At 47.4% G+C, this 24,375-nt stretch overlaps 1 protein-coding gene across 2 annotated transcripts; it reads right to left on the reverse strand.

Annotated features, from left to right (window-relative positions):
• Window positions 1-999: 999 nt before the first annotated feature.
• LOC144110367 (uncharacterized) lies at window positions 1,000-23,878 on the reverse strand. 2 transcript variants are annotated; one of them, XM_077643220.1, is made up of 10 exons: window positions 23,789-23,878; window positions 18,541-18,723; window positions 13,755-13,820; window positions 12,533-12,722; window positions 12,096-12,203; window positions 10,293-10,371; window positions 8,805-8,949; window positions 6,659-6,813; window positions 3,254-3,391; window positions 1,000-1,204 (listed from the first exon to the last, which is right to left on the reverse strand). In XM_077643220.1, the coding sequence occupies exons 1-4, from the start codon at window positions 23,849-23,851 to the stop codon at window positions 12,639-12,641; spliced, it is 396 nt and encodes a 131-aa protein (XP_077499346.1). In that variant the 5' UTR covers window positions 23,852-23,878; the 3' UTR covers window positions 1,000-1,204; window positions 3,254-3,391; window positions 6,659-6,813; window positions 8,805-8,949; window positions 10,293-10,371; window positions 12,096-12,203; window positions 12,533-12,638. The 2 variants fall into 2 exon arrangements, with proteins under 2 accessions (XP_077499346.1, XP_077499347.1); XM_077643221.1 differs by having other exon boundaries at window positions 12,096-12,265.
• Between the last annotated feature and the right edge of the window lie 497 nt (window positions 23,879-24,375).

The raw sequence follows: 24,375 nt of genomic DNA on the forward strand, positions 1-24,375 counted from the left end.
TCCGGCCCCTATCAACCAGCGAGTTCTGGTAATGCAAGATCGAAGGGGCAGATGCCCTTCAAATATGGCCCTCCAGCCGATGGCGTTGGCCAATTTTCATGAAGTCGCGGTTAATCCGATTAAGCCGTAATTATCCGCCATTCATCTGCCGCCCCCTGGGATTCCCCGCTAACGGATTCAAGGGCACATGTCAAGAGGAAGAGGTGGAGAATCATTCAAGGGGAGGATCAACCGACGTCATTGGCTAGAGGGGCTCCTTTAAGGGGCATTGGCCGCTTCATTCTTGAGTTGCATCCGGGTATAGCTACCAACCGTTTTTACAGCGTCAGCTCTGCGCGGAGATCAAGACGTTCGCAAGAAAATAAGACTCTGATGACTCGCCTTCTTATATATATGTGAACAAGCGACGCACTAAGTTTTAACGCGACAAGGTTAAGGAGCTCATGTCGCAGAAAAGCCGGGGTCATCGGCGTCGGCAGTGAGCGAAAAATCCCCCTCCTCCCCGTGTGCGGAACACCGCCACCTCGACTCCCACGGCCTCAGAGGGCACGGCACGCGCCTGAAGGACAGCATGGCTGAAAAGCTTCTGCTCGTTTTGCAGGTCGTATCATGGTTTTCGGATGCAGTGATCGTGTTGTATCCGTAGGCCACTGTATTGTATGTACATATTTCTTTTTGTATCTGGCTGCTTATTTGTGTATGAACGTGTTATGTCTAACATCCCTCCCTGTAATGACCCTCAACTGAGGGTTGACAGTATTCCTAAATAAATTAATAAAAACTCCCTCCTCCTCACAATGCACGCCACTTCCCCCAAAAAAACTGAAAAAGGAAATGGCGCAGTAACTGTCTCACATATATAGTGGACACCAGAACCAGTTTTGAAAAAAGGAAATGGCGTCGTAACTCTCTCGCATATATCGGTGGACACCTATGCGAGGGCTAATTATACCGTAAGGCGGCACTTGTGTGATGGCCACTAGCTGAGGTACCTTTCTTTGTCGGTTGCCTTGGCTGTTCGTAGCGTGCGAGTCTAGTGGACATCGCTGGTCGTCCAGCGCGAAAGCCCCGAAGTCTCGAACAGACCGGGCTGAGTTACCCTGGAGCAGCTTTCCCTTATAACGAGGAGCTCCTCCGTCTCGGATGCGCTGAGTTGCTTCACGTCGTTGAAGAGGTTGGGCCGGACTCTACCAGCGCCGCTCACCTGCGAGACGACGAAATGAACATCCTACAAGTGGAATGATCTTTCGCCGCGCAAAGAGAAAAGGAGGGGACACAAGAGTTTGGCAAATCCTTATATTCAGCTTGCAACTATCACGAATCCCACGCGGGATTGTTGTATACACTTTCCTCATGTACCAAGCAGTCGGAGATAGCGACCCCTTTATACAGTGAATTTTTTATCATTCCGTAATCAAAGAATTCTGACTCAATAAATCTACTACTGGCGTATCATACATGATGTAGCGGAGTGGTATGCTTAAGCGTTAACGAGATGGTTGTATACAATTGGCGCATCAAGTTTAAGAGGCGGGCATGTATGCGCTGCGTTGTTTCCTTTTATTTCTCATAAATGTGCATTCACGCTACGCACTATGAGACCAGTTGTCTCGTGATGTCCCATTTATCCTCTGGCAATGGTCCGTCGTGTAAATCTACCTTAAGCGGTGCTGTCATGTGTGAAAAAATCGTATAATTATAATTTGTTGTTCTAGTGATTGCCGATTGATTGGTGTGCGAAATGCAATGATGAGTTAATAAAATGTTTGTAATTAACGAAATGAAGAAAAGAAAAGATCTAGAAAAATGGGGTTCAAAAGTGTGAAGATTCTTAGAAATAAAAAGCCAATGCTTGATTATGCTACTTACGAAAATTGAGAGTGTGTAATTGATCAACTGATTAATTGAAACAACTTAAAAAGGCTGAAGCGTTGCATAAGCAAGAGGACGCAGGAAACCGCGTCATCTATCCACTAAATTCATAAGCGCAGCATAGGAGTCCTGAAGAGGGCAAATACGGGCTGGTTGGTACATGTTTTACGAATTGGAAAAACAGCGCAATCAAAGACGAGACACAAGAGAAGCACAAAACACCAGCGCTGTGTTTTTTGCTTCTCTTGTGTCTCGTCTTTGATTGCGCTGTTTTTTCAATTCGTAAAACATAGGAGTCCTCCGCCGCCTTTTCTTACACTGTGAAGGGGATGAATTTTTCTGCATCAAAGAAAGCCTGGCCGAGGACGTGGTAGATGGCGCTCGGATTTGGCATTGGCGCTGGAAAAATGCTGGCACTGGTGCAACTTGAGCTCGGAGGCAACCACCCTGCCGCCGCAGCGAAAGCTGCGCATGATGATAAAACCCTGCTGCTATGCCAATGCGCTTTTCCCGCAGTCATGGCGCAAGACTTGTGGGTGCTGAATCCTAACGGGTGCAGTACTCTCTGTGATGTGATTCGGAGCCTCAATACAGACCCAGTACGTCTGAGTGACCCCACTTGCGACTTTCGCATGCCACAAAGTTTACATAGGTGTGACCGTAATCGCCTGCACAAAATACACTTGGACTTTTCTTTCGCACAAAGAATTTTTTTTCATAAACTACGCGGACCCAGCGAACATCTTGAACACTTGGTTTGCCACCGCCTGAATTTTAATACGCACCGCAACCCTCCGCTACGTACTTAAGGAGTCTTCCAGGACCGCGTTCCGTAGCATTTCAAAGCCGCATTGGAGAGGGAGGAGCAGCGGTGGGAGGCAGTACGGCGCAACGCTTAGTGCAGGACGGACCGACGCGCGCTGGGCGTTTGTGTGGCAAATTCGCACCTGTAGATTACATAGGGCTGCGTAAGGGCCGGTGATCCTGTGTATCTTACTTCTGTGTTCCCCACTATGAGCTGCTGTCTACCGACCCACTTCCTTCACATCAACATAGATGGTGTGCTTTATTCTCTACTTGCGGGCCCTCATAGGTCATGGCAGCCGTGACTAAAATTCTCGCTGGCTTACGCGACGCAAAACAAGGGATTGGCGGGTGCACGAAACTTGAATACTGGCCGCACGCATCGCGGTATTCATCAAAGCTTCGCCTGAAATATTAGCACGTGAAAGGTCGAAGAATTTGCCATCGCCGTCACAGAACAATCAGACCTACCGGGTCTCCTAGGTGCACACTATCTTAGAAGAGGCCATACGTAAATCCCGTTGCTCAAATTACCTAGAGGCCTAATCGAACGTCGTCAGGAGCGAAACCTGCTTACCAGTTGCAGCCTGCGGGCTCCTGCTCAGGCAGCGAAGCCTACAGGGCAGCTCCACCTGCTTTCACGCTGCGGGTTGAAGGGGTTCGTTCCCATGCTGTCCGGGCCACAGCGGAAACGCAAGTTTCTTATCGATGAAATCTGCAATGAAAACAGTCATATGAGTTTCGAGACATTTTAAGATTTGTTTATTATGCCTCGATGATGTGCTTAGGCGATTATGGCATTGACAACTGTATCATTTTCAGACAGGCCTAAATAAAACGCCGCCTATAAAAGCAGCAGTTCCGGTTTTATGGCCTGGCATCGAAGCTTTGTTTTCGGCCGAAACTTAGAAGCTTCATGCTCTGACCGGAAGCCTACGATGTCTTCATGAAACGAAATGCCGTCTCCAGGCGGAAAAAAGACAACCCTAAACGGAAGCGCCCGCACGGGGACACACCTGCCGCAACTCTGACTAGAGCGTCGCTTTTAAATGCATTGACACTAAGCGTGTGGCTTGCTGCCCGTTTGTTCGGCGCGGAAGCTGTGCTGGCGTTCGCGGCATCGGGTTTGTCGAGAACGATGTGCCGACGAACTACGACTGCAACTTGAGTCCCGCGCGTTTCGGCAAGGCGCCTGGCAGCGCTTCTACGCGGTTTGCTGCTCCGCGCGTCCGTTTCACCGTACGTAGCAGAGCGATTTGTCTAATGGTCAAGGCGCCGCGCCGAACAGGTGATTGCGTTCCGTAGACTCTGGCAGTGCTGCAACAGGCTGTCGCGTTCCACTCATAAAGGAGAAGCTTAAGCGTCCTGCATTTTTTTACAAGTGACTTTGATGCCGCTACATAACATAGCTTTTGCCGAAGTCCTGTCCTCACACCAATGGTGCGTCGCCTTGCCAAGCACGGGAAACACATTCTCCGGAATACTTGCGCACAGTAGTTTCAGGCACCAGGCGGCATTTTAACGCCATCGTCAAATGTTTTAGACGGCGTTGATGTGTACACTGTCCTCATGCACCAAGAAGCCGGAGGCTGAGTCTGACATAGCGACCCGTTTTTTTAGGCAGTGAATTTTTTAGCATTCCTTACACAATGAATTTTGACTCATCGAGTCTACTGCCGTACCATACCTGATGTAGCGGAGTGGTAGGATTAAGTTTAAACGAGGCGGTTTTATACAATTTGTGCATCAAGTTTAAGATGCGGGCATATATGTGATGCGTTGTTCTATTTCACATAAATGTGCATTTACACTACGCACTATGAGACTATGGTCCAGGTGTGACGTAATGTCCAATTTCTCCTCTGCTAATGGTCCACCTTGTGAATCTAACTTAAGCGGCGCTTGCATGCGCCAAAGAGAGGGTTAGAATTTTCTTCGTTCCTCATGGGCTTCGTTTTTGGAAGAACTACATCTTCCTTCACATATGCCTGCCAAGAGTAGAAGCTGGGGCGAGTAGGTAACGGCGATCAACGGTATGTGAGTGTAACGCAAATCGGGACAAGGGACAAAGAAAAACAAACACAACACAGTCCATAACTTCCGACTGAAAGAAACCTAAGGTAAGACGAACGTGATCCGTGAGGTGATGCGCCTGGGAACAATAATGAAAATCAAGTGAACTAGGAACTACGGACATGCACGAGGCAGTGATTGTTTAAGAAGGTCAGCTCTTTTTTGGACAGGGAGATAGACTGCTTGCTTACACATGTATCTTCCAAGACAGCGATACGAGCTGCTTGAATAATCTCACGAGTTAAATGATCCCGGTGTCTGGCAACGATCGAGCACTTATCCGAAAATGGCACACAAACATGCTCCTTATAGAGCAAAACAAGATTACTGCCAGTAAAAGTTCTCAATTAGTTTTTTGTTCACGAAGTCTCTCATTCAAGCATACACCAGACTGACCAACATACCGCTTACCACGAGAGAGTGGGTTGTCAGACAATGCATTCAGTAGATTTAAACGAATTTTTTCTGTGATTAATGGTGCACTGCAGCTTAAGAGGTCGTTTATCAGCGGAAGGGGTTTTTTTGGACCGCGCATTTGGTTTTCTGGGAGCTGAAAAAAATCCACGCGAACATTAGCTTTTGTTCCAATTGTGTTGATATTGTGGCAGAGGCATTTAATGTAGGGAATGACGGCAATTTCGCCGTTCTTTCTTTCTGAAGGCACGGACGGTAGTTGTTCTTCCTGGCCCTTCTTCTTCAGTATGCCTTCAGCGACAGAAACACAAATATCAGATGGGTAGCCTGCTTCGTGCAACCTTGCGAGTTGTTAGTGAATGCTCTGCCTGATGAGGTGGGGGCATGACTTTTCCAGAGCATTCTTCAAGCACAAGTCAATTATGCTTCTTTTTGCTAGTTTAGAATTGGAATGTGTCGGGGACTAGAGGTTTGCTAGCGCGAGTTGAATAGCTCCAACACATGTGCTTGTCCAGGAATTTAAACCGGATATCAGGGAAGCGGATCTCGCAGCCAGTTGGTATTTATTTAGTCAATAGCAGCGGTTACGTAAGTAACCTCATTAGCTAAAATACCGGATGCAACCTGCTCTAAGCGCGATGGCGTACACGCAATCCAAAAAAGGAAATCGTCAACGGAACGAAAGATCCTGACGACATGTGGGCTGGCAAGTCTCTCGTGGAGGCTCCTGTCAAGATGTGTCAGAAACAGCTCACTAAGTACAGGGGCCAGACAAGACCAAATGCATATTCCTTGTTTTTGAATGTGTGCAGCGCTTTTCCTGATTATGAAAGTAGAGCGGAGATAAAAGTTTAACAATTATAAAACAACTTCCGACGTACAAAATTGATTCATTCTGAAATGAAACAGTGCCGAAATGATGGATGTAATCTTCGACTATGGTAAGCAGGCTATGGTGGCGCAAGGAGGCGCCTATGTTTCTGTTAGTGGGAAGTTATCGCCTGTGTTGTGTGTGTGTTTCTTTGTCCCTCGTCCCGTTTTTCGCTACACTCACATGCCGTGGTTATGCATAGAATTACATTTGCTCATAACAGCTGCGTGCAACAACGGGATCGAACCAACGATATCAGATTGGAAATGCTGTGTTACAGCGATCGCTATTAAAGGCCCGTTCACTTGACATAGCGGCGTACAGTTGTAGTAGTCGCGTAAGCAGACTGTGGCTGAATCTCACGTTACATAGTGGTAACGTTTCTGTATTTTTTATCTTTCGGAGCATACTAAAATATACATCATTCGAAGTCTAAGGTAAAGGACTTGGAATAACGAAGAGCTCCAAAATAGGGGATACTGACAAAACCAAACCTGCAGCTCGAATCAACTGGAACTCGGATTAATCGAATTAACGGGATTGCACCCTAGTGCTAGCGGCTCTGTTTTAGTGGGATAGAGAGGTTACGCAGGGCCACGTGCAGGTCGTTGAAGCCATGCCTACCAGTAATACCCGATGCAGCGGCCGCCTGGAAGATGTGTGGCGTCGTCCAAAGCGCCACCTGCTTTCTCGCTGTGGTCGCTGGAGGTTTCAGCCTCTTCCAGCCTCTGCGTGTTCTTCAGGCGTAAGGTACTGGAGACGCCAGATGTCCTTGCAGACTGCGAACCATGCAGGAATGAAAGGAAGTCTCATATAGCAGATAGACGAATGATGCTGCGAAATGTAAAGTTCGCTAGTCAGGAGCGCGCACAGACCAAAATATGTCCCCTGAGATTGCTTTCTCGGCAAGAGGCGCTCATCTCAGAGACACGTTGTGCGCAAGGCGGTGTTGCCTCAAGAGGCACAGGCCAAGATAGAAATTACGGAGAGCACATCAGACCATTTACGTTGTTGAAAGCGAAACATTCGTTGTTAACTTTATTTCTCTTTTTACAAAATGTTTTCCTTCTTTCTAATGACACACCTACTCATTAGCAAAACACTCGTAAGGTAACACATATACTAGATTAATCTTCGTTCGCCAATTAGCAATGCGAATTTTTTTGCTATTGGTGGCGTTCCCTCTTGGGAACCTTAAATTTCTGGGTTCAATTCCACTCCCTTTGAAAAAAGTTTAATTTTTTCTTTGCCAAGTAGCATGGGTTTGCCGAGACTAGGTCCGTGTCGAAAATAATCGGGGACTGTGTAAAAACTCGTGTCATGATAATTTGTTGTTCGATTGATTGCAATGAGGAGTTAATGAAATCCTTTTAATGAATTAGGGAAATGAACAAAGGAAAAAAAAGTGTAAAAAGAGGGTGCAAAAGTGTAAAAATGCTCAGAATGAAACGCCAATGCTTGATGATGACAATTAAGAAAAGTGAGAGCGTGTAACTGAGCCATTCTATAATTGAAAGTGAAAAACCTAAAGCGTCGCATCAGCATCAGATGATGCACCAAGAGGCGTACGATAGCACGTCAACTCATATGCGCAGCAGAAGAGCTCTCCACAGACACTGCAAAGGGGATGAATTTTTCTGCAGCGGAGAAAGCTTGGCCGAGCACGTGATATGTGGCGCTAGGATTTGGGATTAGTACTGGCAATATGCTCATGGTGGTGTAACGTGGCTTCGCAGGGCACGACCACTCTGACGCCGCTGTGAAAGCGGCGCATGGTGATAAAACCGTGATGCTACCCATTCCTTTCCCTCGTAGTGATGGCGCTAGACTCATGGCTGCTGAATTCTAACGGGAGCAACGATTTCTGTGGTTTGACCCGCAGCGTCAACACAGAGCCAGTACTTCGTACTGATCGCGCTTGGAAGTTTCGCATGCTATAAAGTTTACAAAGGCGTGACCGTAATCGCCTGCACCTGATTCATTTCGACGTTTCTTATACAAAAAACTTTCTTTACTAAATTCGTGGATCCAGCAGCCCTCTGTGCCCCAGATCTCGAAGACTTGGTCTGGCGCCGCCAGAATTTTAGTTCCCACCGCAAGCCATTGCTAAGTGCTTAAGGAGTCTGCCAGGACCGCAGCCCCTAGCATTTCATTTCACTGCAATGGCGAGCTGTGGCGTGTCGATGTCTGCAAGGAGGACAGCGAGAGTGGGAAAGTGTGCAGTGTGCACAAAGACGAAGTGGCGAATGAGGAGCAGTGGTGGGAGGCAGTACGACACAAAGCTTAGTGCCTGAATGGACCGACGCCACCTGGCCGTTTGTGTAGCAAATTCGCACCTGCAGATTGCATAGGGGTGCGTAAGGGCCGCTGCTCCTGTGTATCTTACTTCTGTGTTCCCCACTATGAGCTGCTGTCTACCGACCCACTTCTTTCACATCAGCATAGATGGCGCGCTTTCTTCTCGACTTACGGGCCTTGATACCTCATGGCCGCTGTGACTAAAATTCTCACTGCTTTGCACGACGCAAAACAAGGGATTGGCGGGCGCACGAAACTTGAATACTGGCCACACGCATCGCGGTATTCATCAAAGCTTCGCCTGAAATATTACCACGTCAAAGGTCGACGAATTTGCCATCGCCGTCACAGAACAATCAGACCTACCGGGTCTCCTCGGTGCACACTATCATAGAAGAGGCCATACGTAAATCCCGTTGCTCAAATTACCTAGAGGCCTAATCGAATGTCGTCAGGAGCGAAACCTGCTTACCAGTTGCAGCCTGCGGGTCCCTGCTCACGCAGCGAAGCCTGCTAGTCGGCTGCACCTGCTTTCACGCTGCGGCTTCAATGAATCTCTGGCTATTCCCGTGCTGTGCATGACCACACCGGAAGCGCAACTTTCTTCTCAATGACATCTGCAATGAAAACATTCATATGAGACCTTGGACAATTTAAGATTCGTTGATTATGCCTCGATGATCTGCTTAGCCGATTATGGCGTTAACAACTGTACCATTTTCAGACAGACCCAAATGAAACGCCGCCGATGTTACTTCTAAATGCTGCAGTTTCGGTTTTCTGGCTTGGCATAGAAGCTTTGTTTTTGGCCGAATTATAGAAGCTTCCAGTCCATACTGTACGCTTACGATGTCCTCGTGAAACAAAATGTCGTCTTGTGGCGGAAAAAGGTCAACCCTAAACGAAAGTGCCCGCAAGGGGACACACCTGCCGCAACTCTCAACGAGAGCGTCGCTTTTAAAGGCATTGCCATTGTTGGGGGCAATCTTCGCATGTGCAGATCTACAACAGGGCTCATCAGAGTTGGTTTCTGGTTTTGTCGTTGGAGAACTAGCAATAACGTTGACTGCCTGGGCCACCGACGGTGCTCACGTACGTATCGCTCATAAAAGTTGACTTTACCGCCGCGTCGGGGAAGTCATATGAGCCCCTGCCTATAGACAAAGATATAATACGGGTTCGGAGCAAGCTGTAAGTAGCCCTGTATTCTTGTTTTTTTACTTCAGATGGATATAACGTGTCCCTGTGCCATGGATATTACGTACCATGGCGAGAGAAACCCGTCAGGATCACGTGAAGGAATCAGATGGATTTCAGTATAGCTGGCGAGTCATTACAGCCGGTGCTTGGTTCTAACCGGTCATAAAACAGGTGACGGGCGGAGCAGCACACGGCGAATTCGGCTTTACCTTGCGTAGTGAGGATTTCGCTGAATAAAGGAAACTTAAAAGGAAACAGGGGCCACTTACTGCGAAGACAGAGCAGCTGACTAGTTTACTCATTCCCTCCCAGAGATGGAGCCACTATCCAGAGAATTCAGGCGCGGATGAACATATGGAGCGCGCACCATCCCCATTGGCTCAGCCATTGCCGCATTATCAACAGTGCTGCAAACTGCTTATGAGATGAAGTATAGACGAACAAGGCCGACTCTCACCATCCTTTTCTTGTTCCTCGCATCTGAAGAGAAAAGTGGCGATCCGTCGCGACTCACGAGCTCGGTCAAGCCAGGGAGCATATGAAGCGTCCTCAGTGCGTTGCACGGAGATTACAGGACGAGTAGAAACTCTTTAACATGCCATGTTGCAGAAATGTCTGCCCGCAAACGAGCAAGACAGCATTGAAGCGCCACCAGTTCGTTCTTATGGTTTCGTCTCACATGACAGGAGGCAGATTAATCATGTACGAACTACCCCAAACCTTTGCTTTGTTAAGCCTAGAAAGGCACACACAGGCTTACCAGACAGGAGGCGGCGATGACTCCAAGGATGCTGGGAAGGGTGGTCCGCGCACCGACTGCTCCCGCCGGCCGCAACCGCCTTCCATGCGTGAAAGAACAAGGACAAGTGACAGCTACCAGCTACAAAGGCGCCTACGACCCGCATAGCAAAAACATATATGTATCTCGCCGAAAGTAAGCGCTGAACACATGCGTTGCGAATTTCTGCTCTGGAAGAATTTTTTAAGCGGCACGATTGGGCAGCCATAATGATTGCGGTTGTGTTGAAGTTGGGCATAAGAAGAAAGCAAGGGTATGGGGGGGGGGGGTATCCTGTAATGCTTTTATTGCTGTAGTGGTGTAAGACTTCAGATCGGTAAGGCAGATACCCCTAAAGAGAGCTGGAGAGACTGTCCAGAGAACGGCGTCGGCCAATTTTCACAAAGGCGCGGTTAATCCGAATAAGCTGCAATTATCCGCCATTCTTCTGCCACCCTATGGGATTTCACGTTGACGGGTCCAAGGGCACATGTCAAGAGGGAGAGGTGGAGAATAATTAAAGGGTGAGGATTGGTTGACGCCATTGGCTGGAGGAGCTCCTTTGAAGGGCATTGGCCGCTTCATTCTTGAGTTGCATCCGGGTATAGCTACCAACCGTTTTTACAGCGTCACCTCTGAGTAGAGATCAAGTCGTTCGCAAGAAAATAAATCGCCGATAACTCGCGTTCGTATTTATATGTGGACAAGCGACAACCTGTACATTAAAAATGACCTTGACGCCGCTACATAACATAGCTATTGCCGAAGTCCTGTCCTCGCAGGAAAGGTGCGACGCCTGGCCAAGCACGGGAAAGCTTTAAAGGGTATAACCCATTCGCCAGAATACTTGCGCACCGTAGTTTCAGGCTCCAGGCTGCATTTTAGCGCCATCATCAGCCGTTTTAGGCACGATTGATGTATGCACTGTCTTCATGTACCAAGCAGCCGGAGGCTGAGTCAGACATATCGACCCCTTTATGCAGTGAATTCTTTAGCATTCCTTACACAATGAATTTTGACTCATCGAATCTACTATTGCCGTATCATACATGATGTAGCGGAAGTGGTAGGATTAAGTTTAAACCAGGTGGTTTTCTACAATGTGTGCAGGAAGTTTATGAGGCGTGCATATATGTGCTGTGTTCTGTTTTATTGCCCATAAATGTGCGTTCACACTACGCACTATTGGACTGTGTTCCAGGCGTAAGGTAATGCCTCTCTTCCACTCTGCCAATGGTCCACAGTGTGAGTCCACCTTGAGCGCCGCTCTCATGCACCAAACACAGGGTTAGAAGTTTCTTCGGTTCTCACGGGCTGCACATTCCAAGAATTGCATTTCTACATAGAAATACATTTGCTCGTAAGAGCTGCGTTCAGCAACGGGATCGAACCCAAGACATCAGACTGGAAATGGGGTTTTACAGTGATCGCTATTAAAGGTCCGTTCATTCGGCTTAGCAGCGTATAGTAGTAGTAGTTTAGTAGTTGAGTATCAGGCTGCCGCTGAATCTCGCGTTACGTAGTGGTAACCTTTCTGTATGTTTTTTTCTTTAGAAGCATACTAGAATGTCGATCATTCGAAGTGCAAGCTAAAAGTTTAGCTTAGATTTTGAATTATGAACAGCTCAAAAACAGGGAATACAGACAAAACCAATCCTGCAGTTCGGATAAATTCGAATTCGAATTAAGCGAATTGACGACATTCCGCCCTAGTGGTAGCGGCTCTGTTTTAGTGGGGTAGAGAGGCTACACAGGCTACGGGAAGACTATTGAACCCATGCCTACCGATGGTTCCCAGCTCAGCGGCCGACCGATGTCGTCCGTGTGACGTCGTCCAAAGCGCCACCCGCTTCCTCGCTGCGGTCGCTGGAGGTGGAGCCTCACGTCCTGGCACTGCGTGTTATTCCCATGATCAGGTATTGGAAGCGCAGGACTCCTTTGGGAAGCAGACCATGCTGGAATGAATGCAAGTCTCATATATATATATAGAGCATATAGACGAATGATGCTGTGAAATGTCATGTGCGTTCGGTAGGGGCCACGCATATACCGAAACATGTACTCAGATATTACTCGCACTGCAAGGGCCATCACCAAAAAATATTGCCACGTGAAAGGTCGGAGAATTTGCCATCCTGTGACAGAACACTGAGACCTGCCGGGTCACCTCGGTGCACCCAAGCTTAGAAGAGGTCGTGCGTACAACCCGTCGCGCAATTTACCTTGAGGCCTGCTCGGACGTTCTCAGGAGCGGCCGGCACCTGCTTCCCATTTGCAGCCGGGTGGTTCTTGTTGAGGCGACAAGCTGCTCGTCGGCCCCACCTGCATTCATGCTGCGGCTTGAACGAATGTCCGGCTGTTGGCTCGCTGTGCATAGCCACAGAGGAAACCCAAATTTCTTTTCGACGACTCCTGCAATGAAAACATTCATATTACAGCCGATTATAACATTGACAACTCTACCATTTTAGAGCCAAATAAAACACGGCCAATATTATTTCTAAATGCCGTAGTTACGGCTGCCTGACAGCTGGCATAGAAGCCTTGGTTTGGCCAGAAATTAGGATCTTCCTGCCCGGACATGAAGCCACGAAGGAAAATGGTGCCATGATGTCATGAAAAAAATAGCGCCTTTCGGCGGAACATGGACAGCGCTAAGCGTGGGCGCCGTAGCGGAGACACCCGCAATCCTCTCAAGAGGCCCGCTTACAAAGACGTTATCATGCATGGGACGATCTCCGTTTAGTTCAGATGCACAGAAGTTCGGAAGCCCTACCTCGATCAGGCTTGGCAAGGGCAGTGTTCCCCTGCACTGTCTGGAAACGACATGCGTTGAGCAACATCGTCATTAGCAACAAGTTTTTTAAATATAATTGTCAGCTTTGTCCGAATACGCTCCGCGTGCGTTTGGTCGCCTTTTGACGCAACATCGGCAAGTACCCATCCTGACACCCCTCCACACCTGTCACCATACCCTGACAACGGGCATCGTGGGCAGCAGCCCGCTCACATGGCCGCGGAGAGTGCTCTCACAGTCCTCCTAGGGATTCGCAACACCCTACAGGGTAGGCTCCGCGGGAAACCCCGACTATCGACGTAGCTACTGGACACGAAACAGCAGCCATAACCGCCTCACAGTCTCCAGCACAAATAGGGGACAACCAGCACGTGTCAGTCGGATTCACCCTCAGCCGACACACCGTTGTGGAATGGGACACGTGTGGGACAAAATGTTTCGTAAAAACAATTAATTCGTTTCAAGCCTAAACATGCAGCCACAAACCGAAGGGGGTGGCCTTCACTGCCTCCCCCATCAACATCACAGTGCATCCCTAAATGCTTGGCCCCGTCTCAAGGCAGCCAGAAAAATTATCGTTTTTCTTTAGTGTCTCGAAAACATCTGTGGAAAACAGCACGTTGGACTAAGAAGAAAACCAGGCTTACCTGACTAAGTGCCTCCTTGGTGCTCATAAGCCGAGTGCTCCAGGCATGTCCCTGCCCGAATCCACCCTGACAAAGGAAAAAGAGCATGTGAATGATCTTCAAGATGTCACTGCCATCTGAGTAACCATAAACGTGGTTAAGTGGTAAGTCATAGCGACATCACCCATAAAGGAGGACGAAGTAGTATACTATAGTAGTAGTAGTAATGCGAGACTTTATTGAGGTAAAACCCTTGGACGCCTAAGGCCCGTTTCATTTGTATACTGCCAAATTTGTCTAAGCGACGCGGCGAATTCGGTGCCGCCACTGACGCTGCAATGCGATCTCCGCTGAGTCATTTCATATGCAACGCAGAACCTGCGACTTCGTTCGGTTGTGACAACCGGGTTGCTAATGTCTGCTTGCCCAACCTGTGAATATACGCGGCAGTAATGCTACACGGAATGTGTTTTATCAAAGTAAACAGTTCTGAATAATTCGAGAAGTACATGACGGCCAAAGCCAAGCCTAGCCAAAGCTGGCAAAAGCCAAGCCTGACGGGGAGCCAAGCAGTGGATGCACCGTATTGGTCAGTCGCAGAGCGAACATACCGACGCTGCGAATGAATTCCAACCGGACGGAAATCGTTCGCAGGCCGTCTGCGGCAAGGCCGGTGGCCCTCTCCAGCCGCCGCAGATGGAATGAATTCGAAATGTCGGAAAGTGAAATTCGCAGCATCTGAAACGGGCCTAAGGCAGCGATGGCCTACTGCACGAGAAGGCGGTGTTCGTGATCATCTACAGCTTCAAGCTAGTCCAGCCAGGTCCCGATAGTACACGGGAGGGGGTACGAAAGAATTCCTATTGCAGAGAAACCGGGCAGGAGAATAAACAGTAAGAGAGGTTGGCATAAGGGGCAGGGCAGTTGGGAGATAAAACATCGTGACGGAATTTGTACAGGTAAAGTCGTGCAGGCGTGACAAGTGTGTTGAGCTGTATCTGTCGAAGGACGTGAGCCTCGCGCTCAGAAAGGGTAGGGTGAGGGTCGGGTAGAGTTTACGGTCGAGGCGGAGAGCGTTGTAATACTCTTCGATGGTGGCACGAAGAAACAGTCTCGACCAGCCCTCCGAAGGCCTTATTTGTAAAATTTGGATAAATGAAGTATGAAGATGCGTTTTAAGAAATGGGTAGTGTAAACTGATATGAATCATTCCTCGCATTTCGGCGTCTTACCTCCCAAAAGCAAGTACTTGTGCGTTACTTGTGTGCGTGTGATTGTCACTCTGGAATTTATAACTTCACCTTTCAGAATTTGATTAGGCAGACCCCAAGTTTTAGTTCCCTACGAAACACAAAATACCAGCTCATTTCCGAGATGACGGGTGGAAAATTTAATAATAATAATAATAATAATAATAATAATAATAATAATAATAATAATAATAATAATAATAATAATAATAATAATAATAATAATATTAATAATATTAATAATAATAATAATAATAATAATAATAATAATATTAATAATAATAATCAGCCCTACTACACCCACTGCAGGGCAAAGGTCGCTCTCATGTCTTTCCAATTAACCCTTTCCTTTGCCAACTGCATCCATCCTTTGCCTGCAAACTTCTTAATCACATCTGCCCATCTAACCTTCTGCGCCACCCCTGCTACGCTTACTTTCTCTTGGAATCCACTCCATCACCCAGAAGGACCAGCGGTTATCTTGCCTTCGCATTACATGCCCTGCCCAAGCCCGTATCTTCTTGATTTCGACTAGGATGTCATTAATCCGCGTTTCTTCCTCATCCGCTCTGCTCGCTTCCGGTCTCGTAACGTTGCTTACACCTATCAATTTTCTTTCCATGGCTCGCTGCGTTGTCCTCAACTTAAGCTGAACTCACTTCGTTAGCCTCTACGTTTCTGACCCGTAGGTGACTACCGGTAGGATACAGCTGTTGTACACATTTATCATGAGGGAAATTGGTGAACTGCCACTCATGATCTGAAAGAACCTGCCATATGCGCTCCACCCCATTCTTATCCTTCTAGTTATTTCACTCTCATGATCCAGATCAGCTGTCATTACCTGCCCTGAGTAGACGTATTCCTTCACAACTTCCAGGCTCTCGCTGTCAATTGTGAACTGCTGTTCCCTTGCTAGATTGTTGAACATTACCTTGGTCTTCTGCATGTTGATTTTTAGACCCAGCGTTTTGCTCTGCCTGTCTTACTCATTGATCATGATTTGCAGTTCACCTCCTGAGTGACTCAGCAAGGCAATGTCATCAGGGAATCAGATTATTTAGGTATTCTCAATTTACTCTTATTCCCAACTGTTCCCAATTCATGCCTCGGAATACCTCCTGTAAATAGGCGGTGAATAGCATTGACGAGATCGTGTCTCCTTGACTGACGCCCTTCCTTATTTAAATTTTATTGCTGATTTTATAGACTTTATTTTGACATACGGCTCTTCTACCCCTGATTAACCAATGCCTCTGTGACTGCTGATGTTTCCACTGAGTCGAATGCTTTCTCATAATCAATGAAGGCTATATATAGAGGTTGTTTATATTCTGCACATTTTTCTATCCCCTGAATGATAGTGTGAATATGATCTATTGTGGAATATCCTTTACGAAAGCCTGCCTGATCATTTGGTTGATTAAATTATAAGGTTGCCCTGACTGTATTAGCGATTACCTTAGTAAATACCTTGTAGGCCACGGATAGTAAGCTGATCGGTCTGTAATTTTTCAAGTAGTTAGCGTCCCATTTCTTATGAACTAAGATAATGTTTGCGTTCTTCCAAGCTTCTGGTATAGTCGAGGTCATAAGGCATTGCGTATACAGGGTGGCTAGTTTTTCTGACACGATCTCCTCTCCGCTCAAGAGAACTGCTGTTACCTTATCCTCCCCAGCTGCTTTTCCCTTTCCATTGCTCCGAAGGCTTTCTTTACTTCATCTTTCGTTACTGGCGGGATGACGCATTGCTGTGCACTACTGTCTTTCTCATTAAAACTGATTACATTGGCTACTGTAAAGGTTTGTGTAGAACTCTTCGGCTACGTTAATTATCTTATCCATACTGCTAATGACATTGCCCTGCTTGTCTCTTAACGCATACATCTGGTTTTTACCTATGCCTAGTTTCCTCTTCACCGCTTTTAGGCTACCTCCGTTCTTTAGAGTGTGCTCGATTCTCTCCATATTAAACTTCCTTATGTCGGCTACCTTGCGCTTATTTATTACCTTCGATAGCTTTGTCAGTTCTATTCGGCCGGTAGGGTTACTCTCACGCTTTGGAGTTTCTTAATCAGATCTTTCGTCACCTGAGATAGCTTTTCGGTATCCCGATGAAGTTTCCTACCGCCTAATTCTACTGCGCACTCCGTAATGATGGCTGTTAGATTATCGTTCATTGTATGAACATCAGGATCGTCTTCCTCAGTTAAAGCCGAATATCTGTTTTGCACCGCTTTCCTAAATTCCTGTAATTTCTCTCTTACAGCTAACTTGTTAATGAACTTTTTCATCACTAGCTTCTTCCGTTCCCTCTTCAAGTCTAAGCTAATTTGAGACCTTACCATTCTGCGGTTGCTACAGTGCATCTTTCCGAGGACGGCCACATCCTGAACGATGGCAGGTATAGCGCATAGTATAAAGTTGATTTCATTTTTAGTCTCACCATTGGCACTCTTCTAGGTCCACTTCCTGTTTTTTCGTTTGGGGAAGAAGGTATACTTCATGATCCGTGAGTTATTTTTATCTGCGAATTCGACTAAACTCTCCCCTGCTATTTCCTAACCTATCCCACAGTCCCCTACAGCGTGGTCGTCTGTCTGCTTCTTGCCCACCTTCGCATTGAAGTCGCCTATCAGTACAGTGTACTGTGATTTTACTTTATTCATTGCCGATTCCACGTCCTCATAGAAACTTTCAACGGTCTGGTCATCATGGCTGGATGTAGGAGCGTAGGCCTGCACCACTTTCAGCTTGTACGTCTTATTCAACCTAATTACAATAGCTGCTACCCTCTCGTTAATACTACAGAGCTCATCTGCACTGCCAGCTATATCTTGATTAATGAGAAATTCAACACCTAGTTCTCATCTATCCTCTAACCTATGGTAGCACAGAATGTGGCCGTCCTTTAATTAGTCCTATATACGCCTTACCTGTCCTCCTAACTTCGCTAAGCCCTATCACATCCCATTTAATTCCAGTTAGCTGCTCGAACAGCACTGCTAGGCTAGCCTCACTAGATAAAGTTCTAGTGTTAAACTATGCCAGGTTCAAATTCCAATAGCGGCCTGTCCGGAGCCAGAAATTCTTAGCACCCTGCGCTGCGTCACACGTCTGACCGCCGCCGTGGTCAGTTGCTCCGCAGCCGCTGGGGACTGAGGACCGAGGGTTAATTGGTTTGTTCATAGAAGGTTTTGGCCAAGTACTACACTACGGTGGCCAAGTCCTGTACTGGTGAGGGTGTGTGTTATTGGTTCTGGTCACCGAGATCAGGCCGCACACCAGGTCTCGTTATGCAATTTCATCGACACGCGTTTTTTTTTAAACCCGGTGGAGAATTATGCGGCACCAGGATTAGAGCCCCAATCCTCTTGCACACGAGGCGGCTGCTCTACCTCTACGTCATCGCTGGCTCCTCAGGAAATTTATGAAATTGCAAAAATAATGTGCGCATGCGATTCTATCCAAATGCGAAAATCATGGTGGCTGCATGGAAGCTTCAACATTGAAAACTTCTATGAGAGCAGTGATCTAGAAACAATAAAGACCCCCACCTGGATATCCCCGAAGAGAGGCAGGCTCTTGCACCATCTAACAATTTTGTAGAGACGATGATCGGCCATGTTGCAGATGCTGCTCAACAGGCTTGGGCCCCCGTCTGCTCCCAGGGCAACAGGGGAACAAGGGCCACCAGCATCAAGTGCTGTGGCTCCAGTAGCAGAAGCCTTGTGGCCAAACTGCTCGGACAACATGAAGCACATTTCATACAACACATGAGAGAATGCATACTAGTAAGCACCCACATTAATTAAAAATATACTACAGAAGTCTTTCAGGACATTCCATGGGTTTCATTTAATACCTCACCACACTTGTGACACGCATAGGTGCCAGGATGATCCCTGTAAATCATGTAAGAATGGGTGCATAAACCTGTTCACAAAAACTGCCTTCAAACTAAGAAAGGAGAACCAATTATTTGCCTTTCATCTCATAAAATAAAGTTCAACCAATGGCTGCATTTTTTCTTCAAAATATATGGGAGCCGATTCCAAGGTTAAGAAAAAAAAAGACCAAAAACAGCACAACCATACGCAAATGGCCAATGGTTGTGTGCATTCCGCGTTTTGCATAGAACCTGTCTGACTAGTTCAAAGCATCCTAGCAGAGCTGACAAGTGAACAAAAGTCTCAGTGTCAAGTCCCTATGCTACTTCACCAGCATTTGGGTCATTCCATGCCAGATGCAGTAGAGTTTGTGCTCGACCCTCTAAAATTTAGCGTTTTGACAAGCAGCTGTCATTAAAGCTGTGGTACGAACTTAGGGATATAACGAACGGACGCCGCGAGACGCTGATGTTCGTTACAAGCGTGCTGGACTGTATAATGAATGAACGGTGCATGACGGTCACATTGTTTAAGCGTGCTTGACTCTACGTTTAAATGCTTGATTTTTGTAAACTGTGAGCAGAAGCCACCTAATGGTCCAACTTATAACGTTACTAGGCTTTATAGACACTCAGGGAGTTATGTACCAACTAAAAGTGGCACAATCAGTCAAATTACTGCTTGCTTACTTGCACCAGTTTCGAAATTCCAAGAGCACTTCTTCCCACTTGGAACGCCAAAGACATGCAACACCAAACATCGGCCACCGCTGGCGAACCACCTAAGGAACTAACATTACGTTTTTCACAGCACGTTTTTGGCGGAAAGCGGGAAGCGAACAAGTTTCGGCAGCGCATCGCAGCCTTCTATCAAATGTAAGTTTGACACGGCCATGGAGTTGTCGCAGCGTCGAAGGCAAGAAATCACGACGCGGGTTGCTCGGATGCTGGCACTCGACCTGCAGCCCAACGATTTTGGTGAAAGGCGAGGGTTCAACGAGTTAATGCATGATGTGGAGCCACTGTACAACGTTCCCTCTTGGACAACTTTTTCAAGAACAATCATCCCCGGTCTGAACACGGTCACTGGAATAGCTGTCAAGCGCCGAATTCACGCTGACCTGCAGGAAGGCGTCTTTGTCGTTCACCAGTGACATGTGAATGTCGAGGTCAAACCAGAGCTACATTAGTCTCACGTGCCATTACTTGACCTCGAACTTTGAAATCCGGGCGTTCACGTTGGGAAACCAGCACGTGATTGACAGTCACACCCAATGCAACTATTTAGCTCACCTGGAAGCAACGACGAGTGAATAGGATCTGCCACTGCATGAGGTACCTATTTTTGTTGTTTCTGACAATGCTCGAAATTTCCGCGCAGCTCTCCGGGGCTTTCAGTGCAGTGTTTGGGCCATACATTGCAGTTGGCCATCAAGGATGCCAAGGAAGAAACTGCAGGAGTGCCCGCCATTTTTAAGAAATACCGTGCAATAGTAGGCCATTAAAAGCACAGTGCCCAAGCTGCAGCAAGACTAAACGACTGCCAGCAGCGGATGGACCTACGCCTCCTGGAGCTCGTCCAGAATGTACACCCGGCGGAATAGCGAGCATGACATGCTGTCCCGTCTCCTTCAGCTTAAAAAAGCAGTTTGCCTTGAACTTCCTACGTCGGAGACAGTGGTATCCAACCTTACACCATAGGGATGGAAAACGGTGGCCAGACTGGTCAAGGTCCTTGAGCCAATTGCATCAGCAACAAAAGACCTGAGTGGGCAGAAATACGGAACGCACATGGTGCTGACGGACTGTACTGTAGCGAATGATGACACGTCACTGTTCACAAAAAATTTACATAAAAAGTGGGAAGGCAAGACCTTCTAACCACAGTGAGCAAAAAGAGTACACCATGGCAACGACATGTGACCCATGATTCAAAAACATCTTCTGTACGGAAGCTTTACAAGAAACAAGGCTTCTGGAACATTAAGGACTAAGCTGCAAGGCTCGCCAATCCGACCACCCACTGACTGTGCTGAGCCCTCAGCATCTACAGCACAAAAGCAGTGCAGTGCCAGCATATGGGAAAATATTGACAAACTTGCAATGCCATCTGGGAGGAGAGACAACCATGAACCAGGCAACATTGATGAACTTCAGCGCCATCTTCGAGAACCAGTTTGCAGCAGGGATGAAGACCCTTTTGCGTACTCGAGGAAAACAGGCAAGCATAACTTTTAAAGTCTGTACAGAATGGCCATGAAATACCTGGCTATACCAGCAACGCAAGTTCCAAGCGAAAAACTGTTTTCTACAGCTGGCAACATTGCCACGTCCAGGCAAGAAAACCTTTTGCCGGATCACGTGCAGCAGCGACTTTTTTTGCATGAGAACTCCTAAATTACAAGCACTTCAGCACATGTTCGAGTAAATTTGTTACTATTCGATATTCGATTCAAGAGGTACTATTCGGTATTCGCACACCTCTACACATGTTCTGTAATGGCTTTACCGGAAAGAAACATGTAACTATTGGAATCATTCTCTAACCATGCAGGGATAAGGCCCAAGACTACAATCCTTGTGACTACACTGGAGGAGTCTTGTTCTTTGTTTGTTATGCCTTTTACGCTTTACGTTTTAATATGCAAACCTCGGTCGAGAAATACTAGCTTTGTCAATCTGTATACTTGTCGTTTTTTTCAATCTACAAAGCTCAGCCAGTGGTTTGTTCATTGCAATGTTATCATCAACATCGTCACGAGTAGCAATAAAACTGTATGCTGTTTCTACTATTTTTTCATTAAGAAAAATCTCTACGCTGGTGAAATTTGACTGACATTTTTTGGAACATTGACCTACCAATAATCTATGCTGACTTAATATTTGGGTTTCTAGTCCCTTTAAAGTTTTTATGTGATGCCAACAGTGTTGGGAGTGTGGACCATTTTAATTGACTCAATGAAACTAATTCAAAGAAAGGTTATATTCTGGTTCACATTGAATAGGAGAATGGTTTAAGTTGTCAGCTGCTAATGATGCCTGATTCATGACTAAAATGTCAGTATGTGAGGGACCCAGCTGGCATTGGTTTATGGTGTGGTGGAGAGTCTGGCCATCAATGAGTTTTATGCTCCACCCATGCAACTCTGGCAGCTGTGGTCCTGTATGTTCTGTCGGAGACAAAAGTGCCCAGAACACGCAATATCTAGCTGAAATGCAATGCTATATCACGTGCCAGTTCACCACTTTCTTATAAAGAGGTAAGGCCGTATGAAAGTGTTCGTGGAGTGGGGTTCTATTTTTTTTTGTTTCGATGGAAGAAGTGCTGCTGTTGAAATACAGAGAGTGAAATGTTGCTGATATAAATTGTGTTGTCAACACCCTATAAGAATAGCGGCATATGGCAGGAGAGTATCCACCTTCATGATTCAGTTGTTGGTGTTGTTTCCTGGGAACTTTTGCTTAGATTAGAACACCGCGCCGCGGTTTTCGGCTCCGTCGATCGCCGCTGCGCCGTAGAGGAGGCCGGCTGTGAGAATATGGCCGAACGCGGTGTGACGTCGGCGGCGGCGGCGAGCAGTGCGGTGTGCCGTCATGCCAGATGGCGCGGTGGAGCGCGCGAAGCACAGTAAACGTCTCATATATTTCGGTGGACACTTGAACCGCGCCGTAGAGGAAGGGATAAAGGAGGTAGTGTAAGGAGAAAGACAAAAATGAAAATTGAAAGCTGAATTTTGGGAAAAGAAATGGCGCTGCGCCGCGGCGCAACACCTGTGGCTCGGTGCTATTAGTGGCACATGCGCAATATTGACTAGGGGCGGGAGAGAGAGAAATATCCGCGGTGATGCGCGCGTTGTGACTTCATGTGCCTCGTCGGAGCACGGCCACGACAAAATCGCAAGTTCGCGGCCAGTGAAGCTTTCGCTTTAAAATAAGAAGACGCCCGTGTGCTGTGCGGTGTCAGTGCAAATTAGAGCTCCAGGTGGTTCTATGTCGTATTTCAAGATATATCCGGAGCTCTCCGCTACGATGCCTCTTTCGGTACACATGGCCTATCATGGACACCGAGACATGTTTTAAAAGGGTCCGTGTCAGCATATACAACGCTGCTCGGCTAGGTTGCAGCGTGCAAGCATTTTGTAAAAGGCAGAAATGAGAGTGCACAGAAAGACTCAAGGCGTTGGTCGAGCAAGCCTGAGCAGCGACATAGTAGCTCGCAACTCAAGAACGACGCGACATATCTCCATGAAAGGAGACCCTCTAAGCCCACTTTATTGATGTCGTGGTTAATGCGGTTAATCCTTGCTTAATCTACTTGCACCTGCCAGCCGCCTTGAGATGTCACGCTTGCAGGAGCAAGAGATTAAAACTACGACATGACAGGTGGTCGATGCTGTCGGCTGGAGGGCCTCCATTGAGGAGCATTTGCCGTTTCTGTCTTCAGCTGTATAAGAGTGTACCTGGAAGGGACCATTGAGTCTGCTTCCGCGGCGCCGCGTCACACAAGACCAACTCTGTTCGAATAACGATCAGCATCCACTTCGATGTTCACAGACTAGTCTACACGGAGCATTGCCATAGTTCCTACCACTTTTGTAACCTCTCCGTAAGGGTGCGCGGTAGCTGCGCAACATGATCTAATAGCGTTCATGTGGTAGATTATCCTTAATTAGATCTTTCCTGTCCTGAGCGAGCTTGCCTATATCCTGTGCAGCCATCCTACAGTCAGGTTCTGCTGCGGACTACGTAACCTTAGCTGTGCTGTGAGGATAACGCATGCTTCAACAATAACGAAAGGAGCGCACAGAGGTCTGTCGGTTACTTGACAATCCTTGCTGCATCTAGCCAGGGAGGTTTTTCCACAAGTTCCCTTAAACATGCACCTTATCTCACCCAAGTCGCCCAATTCAACTTACCTGTTGAAGGGGCCATGCCTGCTTCTTCCTGCCTAGGAGGTGTGCGCCTGCGGCTGATCCCATCTGCTTTCACGTCACGGCTTGGCGACCAGGCCACCTTCTCCGATTCTGCAGTCGGACCTGCTTTCACGTCATGGCTTGGCGACAGGGTAAACCTCCGCGAATCTGCAGTAAGACCGGCTTCCATGCTACGGCTTGGCGAATTGGTGCCGCCTGGGGGGCAGCGGTTCCAATAAAGTTGGACGCTGTGTAAACGCAAGTTTCTGCCAGCCAAGGAATCCACCTGAAAATGAAGACGCGGCGGAGATCACCTTGTGACCTGTTGTGTCCAATTGGCTCTATGATTTTTGCACGGCGGTACCAAAAAAACCTGCTGCCGAACGCCACTTCAGATTATTTAGGGGTCTATTGGCACAAAGGCGACCAAACTGCGACCACGTTCTACAAAAACGCGAGGCCGATTAATCGCGTTATTTTGGTGCTCCCGAAAGTGAACTCGCGCAGAAGCACGGCACACGCTAGCTCAAAGCTAGTATTATAAGCTCCTTCCTCCACTCATGAGCGTGTGTGTTGCGGCGCTGTGATCG

The sequence above is a fragment of the Amblyomma americanum genome, chromosome 11 (genome assembly GCF_052857255.1).
Source record: "Amblyomma americanum isolate KBUSLIRL-KWMA chromosome 11, ASM5285725v1, whole genome shotgun sequence".
NCBI lineage: Eukaryota > Metazoa > Arthropoda > Arachnida > Ixodida > Ixodidae > Amblyomma > Amblyomma americanum.